At 42.7% G+C, this 23,426-nt stretch overlaps 2 protein-coding genes across 2 annotated transcripts in view; one reads left to right on the top strand and one right to left on the bottom strand.

Annotated features, from left to right (window-relative positions):
• Nucleotides 1–23,426, bottom strand: part of Slc35f2 (solute carrier family 35 member F2) — a 50,683-nt gene that overhangs the window by 15,116 nt on the left and 12,141 nt on the right. Inside the window, exon 2 of the mRNA XM_051197481.1 lies at nt 1,405–1,580. Coding sequence (XP_051053438.1) covers nt 1,405–1,580 — 176 coding nt within the window. The remainder of the gene's footprint in view (nt 1–1,404; nt 1,581–23,426) is intronic.
• Nucleotides 9,261–23,426, top strand: part of Acat1 (acetyl-CoA acetyltransferase 1) — a 191,769-nt gene continuing 177,603 nt past the window's right edge. The window contains exon 1 of the mRNA XM_051197479.1: nt 9,261–9,267. The gene's annotated coding sequence lies outside the window, so the exon portion shown is untranslated. The remainder of the gene's footprint in view (nt 9,268–23,426) is intronic.

Here is a 23,426-nt window from a genome sequence, read left to right as displayed (position 1 = left end):
ACAAAAAGATCAATGATGAGATACTGGTGTTTTTGTTTACTTAGTGACTCACTTAAGGCATTGTTAAGCCTATTGCTAAGCATGGTTTCGCTGCTACCTGGAACTGAATGAACTGGAGAAATAGCCCTTAACTGGCTGCCACATACACTTCTGTAAAATCATGCTTGCTTGGCCACCACACCTTGTAGTTTTAGAGTATAAAATGAGAATGCAAACTGGACCCAGCATTGAAGGCTTTCAGGGCTGTCCTGGCTTCAGTTCAGCCAGCAATGTCTCTCTTCTCCACTCTCACTGGTGTCAGAGTGTTTATTCCAGAAAGACTCCCATAACATAACTACCACTAAAATACAGTTACCAAGAGCACTCTGAAAATTTAGAGCAAGCATTCTCATCACGTGACAGAAAAGCACATGATAGGCATAGCTTCAAGGGAACCACACTGATGTATTTGTGAATGACACTGGCTTCCTGAAGACAAGGGCCTCCAAAGGAAAGCAGAGCCCAGAGCTACCACTTATTTGCTAGTTCTGCCCACCCCCACCTTGCCCTAGAGATCTTGCCAACTGTGAGACCTTAATATGTTTCTCTGATCTCACAACTGGCTTCTATTTCCGACAGTGACAATAATTGATAGTAATAATGTTAATAAGCAGGTTTGGTGGCTGTGATCCCAGCTACTCAGGAAGCTGAGGCAAGAAGACTAAATTTAAAAAGAACAACTTGGCAAGATCTTAACTCAAAATTAAGATTTACAAAGGACTAGAGAGGTGGCTCAGTAAGAGCATTTGCTATACATTCATGATTATCAGAGTTCAGTCCTCAGAACCCATGGAAGAAGCTGGCACCCGGTACACATGCCCATAACCCAACATAAGTGGAATCAGGAGGCTCTGAGGCTTGCTGACTTCTAATCTAGCTGAAAATAACATAGCTCTAAGTTCAGGGAGAGATCCTGCCTCAAAGAAACAGTAGAGTATTGGAAGAAGACACCCAATGCCTCCTTCTGTCCTCTGTGCATACCCCAAGACACATGCATACATAGACTCACATGGATACTTAAACACATATAATAAATAAATCTTAAAATATGCAAAGAAAGGATTGGGGACAACATCAAAGGTCCAATACCTAGCACCACAAAACAAACAAACAAACAAGTTATTAATCTTGACACAGAGAAGCAACACTGATTCCCTTAGGGAGTAACAAACAACATACTAGTGATTTTAAATGATGGAAATAGAAGTATAGCACCTCCTAGTCAGGTTAGGTTACATACACACACACACACACATCACATGCAAACATGTATACATACATGCACCACACATACACATGCAAAAACGTCTTAAAAAGGAAGAGCACAAACATTTATGGAACAGATGGTTCCTGCATGTGACGTACCAGACTGAAATGCCAGCATCACTGTGTAAACCAGGAACAGCAGGCAGTAGTTGATGAAGCTCTGAAGCATGGGCGTATTCACTCTGTACTTTTCTGCCAAATACTGGCTGGTGATGGCTGTGCCACATATACACAAGGACAGCATCTGTCCCAGAGCTATGGTCTTCAAAATGTCCCTAGAAAATAACGGAAGAACTCAGATCAATCTGCAAGAACCTATAACTCACACATATATACACTTTCCGCTATAAATGCGATATGAATTATTGTGGAAATATTACTTATTCTAAATGTTATTCTATTAAGTATACCAAATAATTATTCTTTATTTCTTCGTGTGTATGTGTACAGTGTGTTTGTGTGATGTGTCTATGTATATGTGTAATTGTACTTTCATGGGTGGAGGTCAGGGAACGACCTTGGGTATCCCTCTTCCTGATCCAACTTTGAGAGTCAGGGAGGGTTGTCTTATTGTTTCACAACGGTGTGCTCCCAGCTAATTGGCCTACAAGTGTCATCCAGCTTCCATCTCACTGTAAAAACACTGGGACTGCAGATGTCCACTACTGTGCCCAGCTTTACATAGGTTCTGGGGATTTAACTCAGGTATTTACACTTGAATAGCCAGCACTTTACCCACTGAACCCATTTATTCTATTTAATTTAGAGGTACAATCTCATGTGGCCCAGGCTGGGCTTGTGCTTGCCATGATGCAGAAATGACTTTGGACTCACCATCTTCCTGCCACCACCTTCCTAGGATTACAGTCATATACTACCATACCCAATTTATGACATGCTAGAAATTGGACCTAGAGTTGCATCCATGATAGGCAAGCATTCTACCAACTTAAACACATCCTCTTGAATTGTCTTCATTACTTCATAAGCACAAAAGTTGAACTAATAGAATTGGAAAGATTGTACTTTTTATTCTCTTTTACTTTTTTTTTTTTTTATCATACTCTATCCCCATTTCCAAGGAAAGTTACTCTTGTATTCACTGGTCATCCATTTAAAGATCATTTTGTTTACTTAGCTCTTCATGCACTACTGGTATGGGATGGGGTGTATCATACATGTGCTCCTATACATACAACACACACACTAAGTAAAGGTAAAAAAAAATTTAAGAAGCAAAAGAGAGGGAGTGCCAGGAAAATGGCTTAGCATGTAAAGGTGCTTGCTACCAAGCCTGATGACTTGAGTTTAATTCCCAGAACCCCACGTGGTGCAGGAGAGAGCCAACCCCTGAAAGTTGTCCTCTGATGTACACACACACAGAGAGAGAGCATGGCTGTTATGCCCCCAACCCACACAAGCACACAATAAAGAAATACATATTTTAAACAGAAGGAGACTGAAGCAGAAGCTCAAAGACAGCTTAAGCTACATAGTGAGTCCTAAGGTCAGTTTGAGCTCTACAGTCAGACCCTGTCTAAATACATAAAAGGGAGAGAAATAAGGAAGGGGGTGGTTGGGAAATAAGCAGCAGCGCAGGACATGATACATATTATTTTAAGAGTTTGGAAGATAGACAGAAGAGAGCAAAAATAAAATTGAAGATTTACAAGGAAGAAATTTAAGAGACACAGAAGATATCTCTTGGAAGGATCTAGAAGGAACCAGACCTGAGCACATTGCAATGTCTACCTAAATACTCTCTAAATCAAGACTTTGGGGGTGAGGGGAGCAAGAAAAGGTTTCTCTGTGTCTCCCTGGCTGTACTGGAACTCACTCTGTAGACCAGGCTGGCCTCGAACTCAGAGACCTGCCTGCCTTTGCTTCCTGAGTACCAGGAAAAAGGCTGGCTTGAATCAATACGTCTCAAACTTAAAAGAAATCATAGATATAAAATTCATTATTAAATGAAGCTGAGACTCAACCTAAGTTGTTAGTCGTCCACCCTGGCTGCACACAAGGGTTAACGGGGAGCTGCTTTTACAACGCTGACTGCTGGGGCTAGGGCTGGGTAGCCCAGTGGTAGAGGCTTACCTAACAAGCAAATCCTGGGTGTATTCCACAGTACCTCAAAAATAATAATCAAATATCACACTAAGCTCAGAGGTTCAAATGAAAAAAACTGCAGCCACAGACATACTATAAAAATATGGAAGAATTTTTAAAAATATTTTATTAATGTATTTATTGTGTTGAGCATGCTCACTCAAACACCTGTGGTGGTAAGAGAACAACTCGGAGGAGTCCGTTCTCTCCATCTACCATGTGGCTTCTGGGACTGAATTCAAGTCACCCAGTTTGGTAGCAAGCAACTCTATCGCCTGGGCTCTCTCACCAGTGCCCCCTCCACCCCATTTTTTTTTTTTTTTTAAAGACTGATAGCTTAAAAAAACACAGTTCTGAAGTGTTCCTGCAGGCTGTTCTGTGGCTGGTGTGGGAGGCAGTAACCCTTTCCTAACTGCTCTCCGAAGGCACCCTCTCTCCCCAAACCCAGTCTCCACACTGAAAGGGTCCCTTCTAAATTCTGATCCAAAGGGATTATTCCCTGTCTAAAGCAGTATATAGCTCCCCTCTGCCCTTACATGAGCGCTCAACTCTAAAATGTAACCCAGGCTGACTTCAAACGTAATATACTGTAGGATGCCCTTGCGCTTCCAATCCCCCGTCTCTGCTCCCCAGCATGGGGATTACAGGCAAGCAGTATTTTATGTAGTCCTGGAGACAGAACTTCATGAATGCTAAGCAAGCACTCTAGCAACTGAGCCACATGTGCCCCGGCCTTAACTGCTAAAATTTCTTACAGGGCATCTAGCATGTAACAAAGGTGTTCCCAGGGCATTGGTTCCAGGATCTGCTGCAGAAGCCAAGTTCCATCAAGGCTGAGTACCCTTCATAAGATGATATCATGTTTTCATATAACAGGTGCGCACCCTTCTATGTGCTATATCATGTTCAGATCTATAATGTTTAATACAATGTCAGTGCCATGTGAGTAACTGCTGGCATGTGCTTCTCAGGGTCTAATGCCAGGAGACCCACACATGTTCAGTGAAGAGGTCATTTTTTTCTCAATACTTTTAAACAAAATTGGTTGACTCCATAGGATAAAATGTACAGATAGGAAAAGCCAATTTTCTAACGTATAATCAATACTGCCTATCTGGGGCCTTAAGAAAATATTAACAATAACAACACTATTGGTTCTCCCCAATTATTTTTGAACCTTCCCTAGGGGTAAATACTTTGGAGAACTTGCTATCTATTATTCTCATACATTTCAATTAACATTCATGTGAATATCACTAGCAGTAATGTATAACTTGCTATCTTGCTCAGCATTGAGAAAATTCTCCCTCTTAATCCTTTACTTCTAGCTATTTCCTTTTCACCATTGTACAGGATTTTGCTATGTGACTTTATCACACTTTATTTGTTGATGGATATTTAGGTTAAATTCCATTTTTTTGTTGTTCTTGTTTTTGTAAATAATGCCTCTACAAACATTCTTGCATAGGTTTCCTAATCACATATCTGGGGGGGGGGGGATTGGTTGGTTTTCTTTTCTTTCTTTTTTTTTAGCAATGGTACAAACGGGTCACAGATATGCTAAGACAGCTCAGTGCTATCTGGTGAGAGTCACCTGAAGCTTCCTGAAAGAGCCAGCTTTTGCTGCGGCTTCAGCGTCCCATAGTAACTTACTGTCTGTGTCATAGAGTTTAAAGTAGTTAAGGTGAAGGAGACCCTGGTATTAAGATATAAGCATACCTCACTTTACTAGTTTGCTAGATTCCTCTTCAAAAACTTCCTCTTCCCTCTATTTGGTCTCTTACAACCCCAGAGAAGGACCTGAAGGGAACTGCACAATGATGTCATGAACTTGACAATCCTCATTAGACCACTGAGTGGAGTTTTCAACAAGATGTACATAGGACTGAAACTAGCTCCCAGGAGGTATGATTCTTTTCCAGACATTTCACCCTCACAGCCTAAGGCATGAGCAAGACCTGAGGGAGGCTACCTCTCCCTCTTGGGCTCACCTCACTGATCAGATGTGGTTTGCGTTGGTTGGGGCTGAGGAGGCCCAACCCAGACAAAAGCAACTATGGTAGCAACAGATGAAACTCAAATCCCCTTAGGTCTTGCAGTCCCTCCTTCAGTATCCCCAGCAAGTGAGGCCATCCCATCAATTAATGTCTCCCCAGATTTGCATATTCTCCTCACTCTTCCTGGCCCCTCCCTACCACTCTGCATGATCCTTCTCTCTGCCAGGATTCTATACCAAAGCTTCCTTCTCTCCACAGGGGTTCTATAACAACACAGCTTATAATAGACAACCTCCTCTTCAAAGGCCCACCCTCATCTTATCATTAGGAAGAAACCCACCCTGGCCTCTCTCCTCCCATCATACCCCTTCCTCAAGCAAAACCAGCAAGTTGGGTATTCACAGTAGAAAGCACAGAAAAATCCAATCAAGCCCTAAGAAGCTTATGAAAGCCAGACTGTGGTTCACATCCCATCATGGACGTGAAGGCAACAGTAAATGTGAAGTAAGTGAGAATGAGGAGCACTGAGCCTACTCACAAATTGGCAGAATTCCTCCAGCCAGCTCATTTTTGTAGTCTAAAGAGCCCAATTAAGCAAACTGTCCTCCAACAGTTAAGTATAACTGCCTCCTGAAAGAGTGTGTGTTCCAAACTGAACATGGAGATTTAAAGTTACAGAAATGCACTTCTCCTGGCTCCAAATCCTAATGACCTCATCTATGAGGGGGCGGGGGTGGCTGGGAAAGTCAGAGAGACAGAGAAGCTGGCGCACATAGAGGTTTAAGAAAGAAGGGAAATCACAGAAGGCCTCAGAACCACCTCAGCCCCACACGCATACCTGCACCAAAAGGGGCCTCGTGTGGATGAATTCTGAGCAGACAGATTCCACACCATAACAAAACACTCCCTGGCTAAGGGAGGCTTCCGGAAGCAACGCGCATCCCACTGTGGACTATATCCTGTCATAGTCTCTTCAAATAGAACCTCCACTGAAGTCAACTTCAAAGGGCCGGATGTGCTCTGCCTACAAGATTGGCTTCCCAGTTTCTGCCTGCTGGCTGTGGGAGCAGGACCTCCAGGAACCCAGGCCCTGCCCTACCGGGAGTGCCAGAGTGCGAAGGCCGAAAATGGGTTGAGTACTTTATGCTTACTCTCTGCTACATTACTGTATGCAGATAGTCTATAAATTTGAGAACCTAAAAAACCAAAAGAAGGAAAAAGCATTTTATTAACCCATCTTCTTTCTTCCAGGAAAGTCTAATGTACATAGCTTAATATCTCTTCCACTTCAAAATACCTAAACACAGCAGTGCGCCACCTTTAAGCAAAATTATACTTTCTTTTACTCACTCAGTAAATCCTTTCAAAGTTTCTTATTAATATATATCAATCACACATACCAATGTCATAATACATTTGATCATATTTATCCCCACTACTCTCTCTTAACCCCTTCCTCCTCCTAACCAGTCACCTTCTTCTGTCATGCTCCTGGTGGTGGGGGTATGAAAGAACTTAATTAGGGTTGGTTACAGGAATATGTGCAACTTGCCTGTGGCTATACCACTGATGAAAACATTTCTCCCTTCCCTAGCAACCATTAACATTAACTGTTGACAGAAGCCCAGAGACCAGAGGGGCCTTGGGAGTCCCTTCCCACTTCCATGATGGAATGTTGATAGGCCCAATCCTGTTCAGGTCTTGCGCAGTTAATCATGGCTGCTAGATGTTCAAGAGTACAAGAGCTGAGTCATGCCCGGAAGACAACATTCCACAACACTTCGCCCCCTCCTCCAGCTTTTAACATTCTTCCTGCCTCACTCAGTAAATTCATCTGTCAACTCTGGATGTCAGTATGTACCGAGCCCAAGAGATCTAGAATTTTTCAGTGTTCATGTTTTCCAGTCCAGACCTCTCTCCAGAACCCCACAGACTCCTTATAGCTCACATTCCAAAACCTTAAGTTCCAAGAGTGGGACACTAGAGCCTTTGTGATCAGCACAATGTCTACACACAAGAGGCCTAAGGCATGTTGGCTGTTGTTGAGTATTCCTAAGCTTCTGTCTCCACGAGGACCCAGACCCAACCATGCAGAAAGGGTAAGACAGGGAGGTGAGAACAAGCTGTGCTGGCAGTCAAGGGCCATGACTTCCTACAGAAGGTTCCCAAAGGAAGAAAGGGTAGAGCAGTTCCTGATAAACTTCAAGGGAAAGTGAAGGAAGGCTACCATTTGGTTTTGTGCCGTACTCCAATAAGAGACGCAATGACCTTCATCTGTGTCTCCAGCACTTCTCACAATGACCATCACCCTTATTCCTGGCATGTATTCAAAATGACCACCATTCCTGTCCCCAAATCCTCCTCACAATGACCATCACCCCATGTCTCTAGCATTTCTTTAATGCAGCTTCAAGTTGGGCCAGATGTCCTTTATTTAGATGCATATTTCAAAATCATCAGAGGCTAAAAATCAAACAAAAGTAATAGCCAAAACCTCTGCTTAGATCAACTTGATCAGATTCTCGGAAAGTAGAGTCTAAACTTCCGTGGGTTTATTTAAGCATCTCCTAGAGAAGTGTACGGCATGATGAGAAAGGCAACTGCTCGATTATTCTCTCATTTTCATTTGCTTTTTTAAAGAGGTTCAAACAACTGATTAAACAGGGCAGTTGACAGCTCCCCTCTACTTTATGTCTCAGCAAATCTGTGTTGTCAGCTGAAGACAAAATTTCAGGATTAAAGCTGAGAGACATCTATAAAGTACAGCTAGTTTGGGCAGATTCTACCACCTGCAAACACCTCATGGGGAGTAATAACTTTCCATACATCTATTTTTTCAAAAAAAAAACATAAAGAGAACTATGATGGGAGATGTCATTCTGTAAATATGTTTCTCATACTGGTTAATGAATAAAGCACTGTTGGCCAATAGGAAAGCAAGATAGGTGGGACTAGGAGACAAGGAGGATTCGAGGAAGTAGTAGGGAGGAGTCAGCATGAAGAGACTGGAGACAACAGAGGTCCAGCCCATTCTCCGGTAAGATAAGACCACGTGGAAATACTTAGATTAATAGAAGTTGGTTAATACTTAAGACAGAGCTAGCCCATAAGAAACTAGTAACTGGCCAACAGCTTTATATCAAATACAGAGTCTGTGTATGTTAATTGGGGCTGGCGCAGCGGTGGAACCAATGGAAAAAACTACTTGTAACAATATGGCACCCAGGCAAGCAGGAAAAACCTACTCGTAACAGAACTACTCCTTTAGACCAAGTCCTCACACTTAACACATACTGCCCTATTCCATTTCTAGAGCATTTTAATTATATTGTAAACGAACTCAATTAATTCAAGTAGATATTTCTCTACATGACATTAAGGTTGATCGTCATTGCCAACAAGAATGAATTTATGAAAATATACCTATAGGTGCTGTGGTGGTTTGAAGGAAAATGGCCCCAATTAGCCCACAGGGAGTGGCACTATTAGGAATATGGCCTTGCTGAAGTAGGTGTGGCTTTGCTGGAGGAAGTGTGACACTAAGTGGAAGGGCTTTGAGGATGCAGATGCTCAAGCCAGACCAGTGGCTCACACAGTCTCTTCCTGCTGCCTTTGGATCAGATGTAAAACTCTCAGCTACCTCTCCAGCACCATGCATGTCTGCATGATGCCATGCTTCCCACCATGATGACCATGGACTAACCCTCTGAACTGTAAGCCAGCCCCAATTAAATGTTTTCCTTTATAAGAGTTGCTGTGGTCACTGTGGCTCTTCGCAGCAATGGAAACCCTAACTAAAACAGGAATGTCCGTCAGAATTTTTCCAGGTTTAATGGGAAAACAAAGACCCACTTTGAATGTGGATGGACAGCACCGTCTCTGGGACTGAACGAAAAGGAGAAAGTGGGCTCTGCTTCCTGGCCCTGGATGCCATGTGAGTAACAGCTGCCTACTCTTGCCACATGCCTTCTCTGCCACGACATCTTCAAACTGGGAGCCAGATGAACTCCATTCAGGCACTTGTGTCAGGCATTTTGCCACAGTCACAAGAGAGGTGGCTGATGCACACAGTGAATGACCACTTAGGTGGCACTTTTATTCCCATCAACATTTGGCTGCGGTGTTGACAGACACAGCTCTAGCCCAGCACCTTTCTAGTTTTAATGGCATATGAACCACCTAACACTTTTGTGAAACTGCCAGAGCCCTGAGATTCTCTATTTAAAAGAAGCTAAATGCTAAGATACATTGAAAAGAATAAGGAACGTTGGGAAATTGCTGGTTTAAGAACTAGGGTAGGAAGCAAACAAAACAAGCTTGGACCATCTTACCAGACCAAAATGTAAGAGGTCTGAGAAGCAGCTAACAGAACAGGCATTCTGGGTACAGTAAGGATGCTGCAGTGGGCTGAGATGCACACAGGTACAGTACGGATGCTGAGACACATAAAATGTTTACACCTGGAGCTTAACAGCAGCACCAACTTATAAAGAGGCACTCCTTGGCCATAAAAAGACTCATTACTTAAAATCTAGTAAACGAGAGGCAGCAAGAAACATTTCCCTGCCTTTTTAAAGATATATTAATTTATTTTATGTGTCCTGGTGTTTTGCCTGCATGTCTGTGTGAGGGTGTTTGATCCCCTGAAACTGGAGTTACAAACAATTGTGAGCTGCCATATGGGTGCTGGGAATTGAACCCAGGTCCTCTAGAAGAGCAGCCAGTGCTCTTAACTGCTGAGCTACTTCTCCAGCTCCTACCTACCCTTTCTATCTAAATCACATAATTTACACCATGAGGTGACCAAAGGGTGGATGAAGGAGGAGTTTGTAGAAACTCTGAAAAATCAATGATGATGAAATAACACACAGGACCACTTTATAAGCCATATTTAAAAAATATAGCCGGGCAGTGGCAGCACATGCCTTTAATCCCAGCACTCAGGAGGCAGAGACAGGTGGATTTCTGTGAGTTCAAGGCCAGCCTGTCTACAGAGTAAGTTCCAAGACAACCAGAACTGTTTCACAAAGAAATCCTGTCTCAAAAAAAAAAAAAAAATGCTATAAAATAGACATGATGGGGCACGCCTTTATTCCCAGGACTTGAGAGGCAAAGCCACGGTGGATGTCTATGAGTTTGAAGCTAGTCTGGTTTATGTAGTGAGCTCTAGGCCAGCAGGGACTACATGGAGGGACCCTGTCTTCAAATACACACACACGCAATGCGTGTGTGTGTGTGTGTGTGTGTGTGTGTGTGTGTGTGCACAGGTTTTTTTTTTTTTTAGAAACAAGGTCTCTCATATACCCCAGGTTGACCTCAAATTCAGTATGTATAAACCTCCAGCCTCCACCTCCAGAGAGTCCAGCATCACAGCCACGCATCACCATGCCCAGTGACAAGATTTTTCATACACACTAAAACATCACATATGTGTGGTCTCAGCTATAATTATAATGAGTGCGATAACACTCATTTTCTCTTGCTAATCAGGAGTTCTAGCGTGTGATCAGTTAAAAGGCAGAGAGAAAAAAATGATTTCATTATTCATAAATGCAAGAATAGGAACGATGTGTAGCAATCTTTCAAAACATATACTCCCTGCATTCCTAGCCAAAATAAAATGGAAAAACAAAAAGAACTTGTAATGGAGGAAGACCTAAAGTTAAACAGAGTATCTCTGGGCCTGGAGAGATGGCTCAGAGGTTAAGAGCACTGGCTACTCTTTCAGAGGTCCTAAGTTCAATTCCCAGCAACCACAAGGTAGCTCACAACCATCTACAGTCAGATCTGGTGCCTTCTTCTGGTGTGCAGGCAAAATAACACCTGTATATGTAATAAATGAATAAATAAATAAGTAAATGTATTTAAAAACAAAAACCAGAATATCTCTGTTTCTGTCAGGATCTCTGTGCAAGGCTCAGCCTTCTGAAAGGCAGCTTCACACACACCCCTGGCTGGGTGTGAATCAGTAAGAAATGGCTGAACCACAGCAAGGGAACACCGCTGGAAGAGCCAGGCTTTCCAGGAGCCACAGTAGCCCATCCACAGCAGTCGGATGATGGAGCTTATGATGAGGCCTAAGACACTCTAGAGCGCAACTCAGAAACATGTTCTTAGGAACAAATGAAGAGTGGTCTTGGTCTTGCACAAAGGAACAAAAGCAAAATTTAAAGTAACTTAGCAAAGCACGTGTGTGTGTGCCAGAACCCAAACTAGACTAGCAAGCACACTTGGCCAAGAGGGCTTCTTTCTTTTATCCCTGTTGTAGGTGATGACTACATCTTATCCCCCTCAATGAGAGCTCAACTTCACCATCTGAAGGCAATTGGATAATCTGTATTAAATGGGAAGATTCAGGAAATATGAGCTCTTACTAGGCTAAATAACTCTGATAGAAAAAAGAAGAAAGTTCCTAATAGTGTGGATCCAAAAATAAAAGCCAATAAACATGCATTTTGTTTTGGGTTTTTTGTTTTGGGGTGTTTTGGGGGGGTGTTTTTTGTTTTTTGTATTTTGTTTTGTATTTTGTTTTTTTTGAGGCAAGGTTTCTCTGTGGTTTTGGAGGCTGTCCTGGAACTAGCTCTCGTAGACCAGGCTTGTCTCAAACTCAGAGATCCATCTGCCTCTGCCTCTGAGTGCTGGGATTAAAGGCCCTTGCCACCTGGCTTAAACATGCATCTAAATATGGTGGAACCAGGCATGGAGGCACGGACTTGTAATCCCGCATTGGGGAGGCAAAGGCAAGAAGATGGAAAGAATTCAAGATCATCCTCACAGAGTGAATCCAAGGTCAGTCAGGGTTATGTGAGACCCAGTCTCAAAAAGCCTAATTAATTAATTAACTGGAGCAGGAGAGATATCGGCTTGGTAGCCAAGAGCATATACATTTACTGAGAGCTCTTGCAGAGGATTAAGTTCTGTTCCCAGCACTCTCATCAGCTCAGGCACCAACTTGAGCTCCAGAGAATCCAATGCTCCCTTCTGGCCTTCTTGGGCACCTGAACATACATGACAGATACTCACACAGATGTACACATACATTTAAACAAATAAATCTGATATGATGATGATGATGATGATGATGAAGGGCTGGGGTGAGATTCAATGGTGGACGCAAGGCCCTAGGTTTTAACACCCAGCATTGCAAAAATGAAAATACAAAGTAGTCAGTCACCTATAAACCTTGCTGAGTCTCAGTGTCCTTCTCTAAAACTAAAGATAATAACCACAAAAAAAAAAAAAGTAAGTTACAAAGCACAGTGAATGGAGCAGAGTGGTAGTGATAGGTTCTGCTAGGCAGCATGAATTCTAGAACAAGGAAACTTGGCAACTGGGGAATGGAAAACAGAGCCCAAGGGGACAAGATAGAAAGATGGAGAAAATTATTGGGTACCAGAAGAAAAGAAAACCCCTGACCACTGAGTCTGGGTTGAAGCCTCTCATCAGCTATCAACCAAAAACTCCAATATGGCTAACATTTGTCATGAAGGTCGCCAACACAGAAATATTATGCAAATGTTAAAATAACGGTGAACCTTGCTTATATGACCTTCAAGTAAATCTTACTCCTTCCCAGGTATTTTCTGGGAATCTCAAAAATAAGACCAAAGCTTTGTTTATGGTCAAAAATAAAGTATTCTTAACTTCCCTGCAACCCTTGTGAACAAGAGTTTTACCTTATCAGCGGCAGCCCTGCCCAATGCATAGGAACCACCTTAGAAAACCATTTAAATTCCTGAGATGCAACTGCCAGAAGCCACCCCAATCAGTAAAGACTTCATTGGTGCCCTTTGAAACACGCCACACCAATCTCTCGGGTGTGTCTTACTTTCTTCCCAAGTACCTGTCCTTCCTTCCCTCAGGTCTTGTGCTTAAAAATACCTTTTCATAAATTCCAACTCTGCTTCTTACTGGCTCAGCCTAAAATTCTTTACTACCACAAGGGTCAAAGTCCTTAAAAGATAAGAAACCTTCAGCTATTGCAGCAGCTAGGTGATGTTTTGCCCAAGGCCTCTGAACTGCAAGAGTAGAAGAAAAGGTTTGTGAGGTAGAGCTCTATGACTGGATTTGCCAAGACACTTCAGATCTTCTCTTTCTTACAGTGGTATACATACTAGCTACCATGCCCAACCAGCATCTGCGGGGCTTCTGGGGATCTGAACTCTGATCTTCCAGATTTAACTACCAAGCCACCTCTGTGGCACCCCCATAGTGACCTACAGTACACTCTTTAGTGATGTCAGTTAGCAATAGTTTTAGGACCTAGAGGGATCTTAACAATGTGTCACTCTGAAAATAAAGAGAAATAGAGGCAGAGCCCCTGACCTCATGAATTCACAACCCAGTGAAGAACAGTAAAGAGTGTGCTCAAAGAAATGGGATTTCATGGAAGACTTTGGACTTGGTGCTTCACAGACTCGAAGAATGAAGAGAAGTATTCAGGTCAAGAGAAGAGCTATGGGGGAAGGGGAGGTATCTCGAACTGTGTGCAAGCATGATCACCTGAGCCTAATCCCCAGAAGACATGTAAAGCTTTTGGTATAGTGACTCACGTTTATAACCCCAGCACTAGGAAGGCAAAGGCAGGCAAGATCCCTGAGGCTGGCCTAGCCAAATCATCCCCAGGTCACACTTCAAAAAATGTGGACGGGGCCAGAGATGGCTCAGTGTTTAAGAGTATTGGTTACACAGAGTGGTGGTGGCACGTGCCTTTAATACCAACACTAAGGAGGAAGAGGCAGGCGTATCTCAGAGTTTGAGCCCAGCCTGGTCTACAGAGTGAGTTCCAGGGTAGCCAAGGTTACATAGAAACCATGTCTCAAAAAAAAAAAAAAGAAAGAAAGAAAGAAAGAAAGAAAAAGAAAAAAAAGAAAAGAAAAAAAGAAAGAAAGAAGAAAAGAAAGAAAAACTGTCAATCAATCAAAATAAGTGTACTTACTGTTCTTACATGGGTTTGGTTCCCAGCACTTACATGATAGCCATCCTGAGGAATACTCAAGCTGGTCCTTTGGCCTCCACACCACACATGCACATGCATAAACCTTCGTACCAGCACACATATGGTACACAAGCATACATACAAGGGATGGGTGTGGGAAGACACCATGGGAACCATCATCCCATCAGACGGAATAACATTGTCCAGCACCAGTGTGGAGGAGTAACTCATCCAAGGGAATCGGCATCCACAAAATCTCCCTCAAACCTGTGGTACAACTAGAAACCAGACATAGAGACATAGAAGTTCTTGACTGGCAATTTCAAAGAATGAGCATGTGTGGAGAGCTACATATGTGAAAAGAACTGAGGAAGATTTCCCTGACGTAAATTATTGCTCTACTGTTACCAAGGCAGACTGCACAAGCTGTCCTGGAGCTCACTGCACACCCAGGCTGACCTTACACTGTAGAACCCCCAGCTTTAGCTCCCCAAATATTACAATTATAGGTGTGTACATCCATCCTTAAAGCTACTTGTTTCATTGTAACCACTTTAGATCCTGTGACTAAATGTGGGTGGCAACTAAAGGCCATTCCACAAATAGCGCAATTTTCCCTCAAACATGTAAACAGGACCCTGGTTAAGAACCTTGAGCTGGGGACATTGTCATGGATTATATACAGGAATGTCCAATAAGGGAGAACCTTTCTCAACTCAATCAGAGAAAGATGCAACTACAGAAGGATTACAGATGCTGGCTGTGGAGACAGGACATGCAGGTGGCTTTCAGAAGCTGAAAACAAAGCTTCTATAAAAGGACACAGCTCTACCATTACTAATTTTGGCCCAATGAGGCTTCTGTTGATTGGCCTTCTGAGCCACGGAAAGGAAGGTAATAAAGTCATGTTGCTTTGGCTATTAAACTTAAGGAAGATGAAATAACAAGAGACATGATCACTTCATAAGCCATAATTTTAAAACTTGGCTATAGGCTAGGCACAGTGGTACATGCCTTTAATACCAGCCCTTGAGGAGCAGAGGCAAGCAGTTCATTATGACAGTCGAAGATAACAGACAAAACTAATTACACACGAGATACTTTAAAACAGTACAGACAATTAGAACTTATATTCTTCTTAGTAAATTTGCTTAGCAGAACAATAATCACATCAAATGAAGAGGCTATTAAATAGCTTTGGGCAAAGTCAGTCAGGGGCTGCTTTGGATAAAAACACTCACCACTTGGAGAGAGATAAAAAAAAAAAAAAAAAACAGGCCTCCAAGCCAGAAACTGATAAAAGTAGTTTTACACAAATAAACAAATATTAAACTTGTAAATCTGGTGATTTCCTCTTACACCTTAAATTTTGTGTGAGCCTTGGATAGTCTAGAATATAGAGGATGTTAATAATCTCTCTCCCCTGTACAGTAAAAGGAACTAGTACTGAGTTCCCACTTATATTACCTTGCTGGGTTCTCACACAACGGTAAGAGTAGACATTATCGTCTAACCAAGTTCAAATGTCAAATCAAAATAGGAACACTAGCGTCCAAAGAGGACGTCAGAGCCTGTCTGTGTTCTTTCCATTCTGCCAGGCTCAGAAGATGAAATAACAGAGAAGAAAGAAGGTAAGAAAAGAGATGGGGGCTGGCAAGCTGGCTCAGTGGGTAAAGACATTTGCTGGCAGCCCCAACTACTGAGTTCCGTATCTGGGACCTGTATGGTAGAAGAGAGACCTGACTACTGTGGCGTGTCCCCTTGCTTTCACACATGCACTCACGCACATGTACACACAAAGGTAAAAGGACCAGTACCAGAATATCAACCTATAAATTCCTCCTAATCCCATTTACTACATTGTGACACTATACATTGCATTTGTTTTACAGGTCTATAAATGCAGACACTGCCATGGACATTCTGACTGTCTCCCCCCACCCCCGTACCTACAGCCACATAAAACATCTAATGATGGTGGTAATGGTAAGGAATATGGCTGAGTGTACACTACAGAACACTAGTGTAAGGATTTCACATCTCAACTGCATTTTTAACCCAACAGCCTATTGAGGGTGGTGCTGTTATTGTTCCTATTAATTGATAAAGATACAGAGATGTGAAGCTATACTAGGAAAGGACTACCTCTGTCTCTGAGGACTCAAAGAACAAGTATTAATAACAACCTTCATATCCTAACCGATGTGAGGCAGTGTAATGAAAATACCAGGGGGCCAGATATCACATTAAACACTCAAATCTGACCAAAACTCTTGCAAGACAGGAACTACAGGCTTCAGCCATTCAGAAAATTAAATTGCCTATGACAGGAAATTATTATGTCTGTGTTTTTCCTGCTTTGCACACTATCCCTAGATAATCCTAACAAAATGTGATATTGAAGATTGCAGTGCCACACAGAGACCAGCTGATAGGAATTATCACACATCTCTAACAATGGGCATTGATGCACAGCCTCCTGAGGACATGTTTGACAAATATTTTAATGCATTGTGTTTTGGTAAAAATGAAGGATACGGCATAAAACCTACCCTGAAAGGGCCTGAGAGTATGATGAAGAAGGGCAGGATTAACCTGGGGTGACACCAACAGGGCTGCTTCAAGCTGGACCTGCAAGAGTTTCCGTCCCTGAGACAATCCACAAGGCGGGCAGAAGAACTGAGGGTAGACTCACCCTGTTCTCAACAGGCAGCCAGGAAGCCACAGCCCATAAAACATGTATTCTTAATGCTGCCTACAGGCAAGACTTCACAAAAAGTTTCGAAAGAATACTTTTTTCAACATCTAAATTTACCTGTTTGTGGATTAGCAACACAAAAATCATTTTGCCTCTGGTTGTTGGTGTGGTTTACCCTGTAGAATTTGGTCTTCAAAGGAAGACAAGCGTCTGGCCTGCAATAAGAAGCATGGAGCCCACAGGGAAGGCGGGGCACAGAGCCAGAGCCCTAGTGTGGTTTGGGTTCCTGGCTCCAGCTGCCTCCATGCTGTGGTTTGGCAGATCCGCTCTCCTTGACTCTGTAAAGCAATACATCCTTTTTTCCACGTCAGTTGGGAGCTGGATTTCCCTAAGAACCCATCTACCACACACATCAATCGCCAACCAGTTGTCTGAGGACAGAAGTGAGAAGCAGATCTCAGAGCTCCTGGGGACAGGGCCCAGTGAGAGAATGGGGAGATTTCCTGTGAGTCACTGAGACCTTTCCAATCTTTCAACACCCACAAGCTTCAAACCAGAAAAACTGCCACACTCCTCCTCCCTTAAGTCAGGCTCAGCCAGTATTGATTTCAGCCAGTCCACTCACCCTCACTGCTCTCAAAATTTTTGAGAGACCTTCTACTACCAGACAAGAGGGAAAGAGCATCAATGGAAAGCTGGTGCGCACACACACACTTTTCCGTCACACAAACTTCTACAACACATTATGTCAGGACTAAAAAAATGGCTCAGTCATTAAGAACATTTACTGTCCAACTGGAGTGACCAGAGTTGGGACTCCAGTCCCCACAACATAACAAGCCAGTCATCTTGCAAGAGCCTGTAACTCAATCTCCAAGGCATTTATACCTTCTTTGGCTCTCTGCATGTACACAGGCACACACCACACAGGTATGTGCACACACACATACAGCATGCATAAATAAAATAAAATTCCAAGTGCATATGTCACAGTACTCTGTTTTGTGTAAGAATAATAGGATTAGAAGGTAAATAAGAATAGGACTATGCAAAACAAAAGAAAACCACCACACTCTACGGAAGTAGAAATACAGACAGCAAATAAACATATCCAGAGTCTACTTCATGAGCCAGGCACAGTGCCTCAACACTGGAATCCCAGTCTTTGGGAGGATGAGGTGGGAGAACTACGGTAAGCTTGAGGCTAGCCTGGTCCTCATATCAAATCCCATATATATATGAATTAAGAGACTTCCATTTATTTGGCTGTTGAAAATGCCAAGTCTGACAATAACAAATGTGAGAAAACACCTGGTTCCACAAGGTTTCTCATGTGTGGCCGGCAGGGTGTAAATCAGTACAACTTTGGAGAGCAGTTTGGTATTGCCTTACAAAGTTCACATCACACAGCCCACAAATCAGTAAGTCCTTTCCTAAGGTGAGTGCATACATAAACATGTGAAGGAAGCTCTTCCCACATGATCAGCAGGAAACATCTGGTTTGTTCTGCAGCACTGGGGGTCAAACCCAGGGCTTGGTGCACACAGACCTAGGGCTCTACCACTACACTACATCGTCCCACGGGGACATGGGGAGGAATATTCCTACAAGTCTTGTTTGTAAGACCACAAACCCTGGAAAATACCCAAAAACCTACTGACAGAGTGAATGCAAAAATGAACCAATAGAAGATCAAATAAAGTGTGGCACATTCAAAGGAAAGATAATTATTTAGAGTAATTGTGAATACTTTTTGGCATCATAAAACAATATGCACTAATTAATCTTAACAATGTGACATGGGTGGGGGTCTCATCGTATTATACAGCACAATATCTTTTTCTCTACTTATTCTTTTATTAATTTATTTTTTATATTCCAATCCCAGTTCCCCCTCCCTCCTCTCCTCCCTCTTCCCCAATCCTCATCCCCCACCTTCCATTTGCTCCTTGGAGAGGGTAAGGCCTCCCCCAGGAAGTCTACTAAGTCTGTCCCATCACCTTGTTGAGGCAGGACCAGGACACCTCTCCACCCCCCAACACCCCTTAATATAGATGACGATGGTTTGGCTGGGACAATATATGAGGTCCCTGGCAGTGGGTCCAAGATCTAACTGTAATGTACAAACTTACTTAGTAGAGCCCATTCTATATGGAGAGATGCTTTACCCAGCATGGTATCTTTTTGACAAGGAAAAACGGTTCAGTAAGGGCTGCAGAGACTGCTCAAAGGCTGAAAGCACTTGCCACTTTTATGGAAAATCCTGAAATTAGTTCTGACCAGAGAGGGAACTGGAACTCATGTACACACACACACACACACACACACACACACACACACACACACACACACGCACATACATATAATTAAAAATAAAAAGTAAGGGCTAGAGAAATGATCCAATAGTTAAGAGCACTGGCTGCTTTTCTAGAACACTTAGGTTCAGTTCCCAGCACACACGAGGTGCCTTTCAATCCTCTGTGGCTCTAATTCCAGGGGATCCGATGCCCTCTTCTGACCTCCTTGGTGCACAGATACTAATGCAGGCAAAACAGCCATACACGTAAAATAAAAAGAATACCTTTTAGGCTGGGTGCAGTGGTGCTCACCTTTAACCCCAGCATTCGGGAGGCAGAGATGGGAGGATCTGTGAGTTGGAAGCCACCCTGTACAGAGTTCCAGGACACCTAGGGCTACACAAAGAAACCCTGTCTCAAAATACCCAGGGGGGGGATTCTTTTAAATATATATCCAGATATTTCCCATTATGGTACACAGCTGAAAATCCACAACACTGAGGAGAATGAGGAAGGAGTTCAAGGTCCTCCTTGGTTACATGTGGAACACAAGGCACATCCTGAGATAACTGAGACTCAGTCTAAAAGAAGGAGCTGAGCATGGTGGGTCATGTCTAATTAACCCAAGCTCTCAGGAGGCAGAGACAGGCAGATCTCTATGAATTTGATGACAGCCTAGTCTACATAGTGACTTACAGGCCAGCCAAGGTTATGTAGTAAGGCCCTTTTCACAAAGAGATGGGGAGTGGAGGGGAGAGAAAAGTCAAACAGATAAAAACTATATTTAAAATACATATATATTATATATCATATATATATATATATGAATGAAAGTGAATGGTGAAAGGAAGATTTAGGTGGTGACTGTAGTTATCTGTAGTCAAACAGATAAGGAGATAAAGAAGGGAATGACTACTAGGTGCATATAAATTCTGGCTTAGGGATACTAGTAGATTTATGGGAAAAATTAACAAAATTAATAGAGTTGTTCATGTGCCAATCCTGAGCATTTATCATGAGCCAAGAATTAAGATTAATCTGCTTTGTGCAACTGAAGTCTTAAAAAAAAAAGTTAAAAGCTGTTTCGAGAAGATATTTATCTTGAGGTTTATGTACGGTCAAGCATGCCTGGAGACACAAATGGCTCAGAAGGAGGTTGCCAAAGATCTGTTTGGGGTGCGTGGGTTGTTTGCTTGCTTGCTTTTACTATCCATCTCACAAGATGCAAGAAATTACCCCAGGCTAGCAGCACAGAAGGCTGTGCCACATTGCCTGAATGGAAGGAAGCACAGTTGGTTCCAGGCTACAGTATAACTATAGTTAGAACTATACTATAACTATTAGTAATTGGGGGGATTACTGATGCTCCCTTTGCCTCAGTTTCCCCACATTCAAGTGAGAAAGTTAATGCAGAAAGTTAGCGGAAACAGAATGTGTAGGAGTAGACTGCTTGCCTAGCATACTGGGTTAAATCCCCAGTACTTGGAGCTGAGGTACAACTCAGGAGGCAGAAGCAGAAGGATGAAGAGTCGATGAGTACATAAGACCCTGTGTCTAAAACTTAAAGCAAAACAAGCAAGACAATTCTTTAAAGTAGGTATAGTGACTCACACCTTTAATCCCAATATTAAGGAGGTTAAGACCAACTGACTCAAAATGAGTTCCAGGCCATCCCACATCACAAGGAGGAAAGGAAATTAACAGAAGGGTTGCATGAACTAATGGACTCTGAAGCCCTGGAAAACTGTGGTCACTATGAAGCACACAGCAAAGCTCTTCCTGCTTCTATCCTTTACCCAACAGCCTCCGTGAAAACCAGGAGCTGCTGGACACAATGTCATACTCCTCTAATCCTAGCCACAGGGAGACAAAAGCAGCATGATCAACAAAAATCCAAGGCTAGCCTGGTCTACAAGGAAAAAGCCCACCCCTCCACAGAAACTTAAGCATTACTCTTTCCAAGTATATTCCAAATTCTTCTAGATCAGGGATGTCTCCAGGGTGTTTGGGCATATCTACTGCACCATGCATGAAACCAGCCTCAAGTTCTCAATGGGGACACACACTGGGAAAACTGAACCAAATTCTCTCTTACATATTCTGGCTTTAAAGAAATAACTAGCCAGGTGGTGGTGGCACACACCTTTAATCCCAGCACTTGGGAGGCAGGAGCAGGTGGATCTAAGAGTTCAAAACCAGCCTGGTATACAGAGTGAGCTCCAGGACAGCCAGGAGAAGAAAAAGAAACCCAAAAACAAAAGAGAGAGAGAGAGAGCAAGAGAGAGAGAGAACTAAAGGGGAGTTGTAAGGAGTTTTGGACTTCTCTGTGTTCTTTCATGGAAGCTGGATCACATCATCAGCATACTAGCTAACTTGCCCAGTTGTTTTAATTACCATACATTCCTATAACCATTCAAAACAAACATCCCCAAATCTGTGCATCAAGACCTTTTATAAACCAGGCATGGTGGTGTGGTGATTGCCTGCAATCCCATCATTCAGGAGGTGGAGGCAGGTGGATTAGAAATTTAAGGTCATCTTTGGTTACAAACCGAGTTCAAGGCCTGCCTGGGCTACAAGAGATAATCTGTCTAACTTATTAAAATTCAAAACCACTTCAGTCTTCATGCAAGCCTAGTCCTACTTTGCCTGTGAGTTGTTCTAAGGTACTAAGTTGTTTGGTTCCTGGGAGGTTTAATAGTTAGAAACTATAATTTTAAAAGTACACAGGTTTCCTGAGATAAACCTGATAACACAGAAGAAAAAAAAAGTCACATGTGACAATGTGGGAGTGAAAGTTGGAAGAAATAAAGCAAATAATTCACTTAGATGCCCCAGAGCTCATTCCTGTTACTTAGCAGAATAACTTAAACTTGCAAGGACACAGACGGTGCCAGGTTGAAAGCAATTCATTATGAAAAGGAGAGTGTTCATGGCTTTTAAACGTGCAGTGAAGACTATAACTGTATTTCTTGGGACTAAAAAGATGGCTAGGTGGTTACAAGAAGTTGCTGCACAACCGGAAGGACCAGAGTTCAAATCTTAGCACCCATACAACAAACTAGGGCTCCTAAGTGTTTCTGTAACCACAGCTCCAAAGGGGGTGAAGACAGGGGGATTATTAGAGCTTGCTGGGTTCCAACTGGTCCAAGAAAACTTGAGCCCAGAGCTCAGGGAGAGAGAGAGAGACTCTGCCTCAAAGGAATGAGTAACAGAGGACACCGAACACTCCTGACCTCTGCATGCATAAAGACACATGTGTCTGCTCCCACACATGCACAGATACATAAATATACACTAAATAAGTAAATGAATTTTTGAAAAAAGAAGTTTATTTCTTTTTGTTTTATGTGAGATGCGGTCTTGCTAACCATCTCCAGCTGTCCTGAAATACATCATGTAGCCCAAACTGGCCTAGAACTCACAGCAATCCTCTTGCCTCACTCTCTCAGTGGTGGGACTACAAATATGTACCAGAAGGTTTTCTTTCTTTCTTGCCAAAATCTCTAGGATTAACATCAAATGGTCCTGTTAAGTAATTAAATGGATTGACCTACCCTCCAGAGTCATCCAGTACCAACTTAATATTAGAGAATAGCTGCCAAAAATTCTTCATAGATGAATTAACAGAAGTGAGAGATCCATTATACAAGAAGTGCCATCCAATTCGATTTTTTAAGTAAAGTCAGTGTGTAGAAGAGTGAGCTTGAAGCTTTCTGGAAAACCAGCCAGTTTGAAGTAAGTTCTCTAGCAATCCTCAGTGAGGAACAAAGGAAATTAAGTTGTGTGTGTGTGTGTGAAGGGCAGGATAAAGGATGTTTGTTGAAAAGACCTGTTTAGTTGGTGTTGTTTTGAGACAGGGTCTCTTGAAGCCCTGATGGGTCAGGAGCTGGCCAAGTCTGGGTTGACCTTGAATCCCTGATCCTTCTCAGATGAAAGAACTGTGTGCTACCATCCCAGTTTAGGAGGTGCTGGGGAATTTAACCTGGGTCCTTTGGTGTGCTGGGCCAGTGTTTTACATACTGAGCTACAGCCTCAGTGTCTAACTTTTAAATGAGATTAACAAAAAATTTATCCTAACAGTT

The sequence above is a fragment of the Phodopus roborovskii genome, unplaced genomic scaffold (genome assembly GCF_943737965.1).
Source record: "Phodopus roborovskii unplaced genomic scaffold, PHOROB, whole genome shotgun sequence".
NCBI classification, from domain to species: domain Eukaryota; kingdom Metazoa; phylum Chordata; class Mammalia; order Rodentia; family Cricetidae; genus Phodopus; species Phodopus roborovskii.
This window is presented reverse-complemented; position numbering and strand designations above follow the sequence as displayed.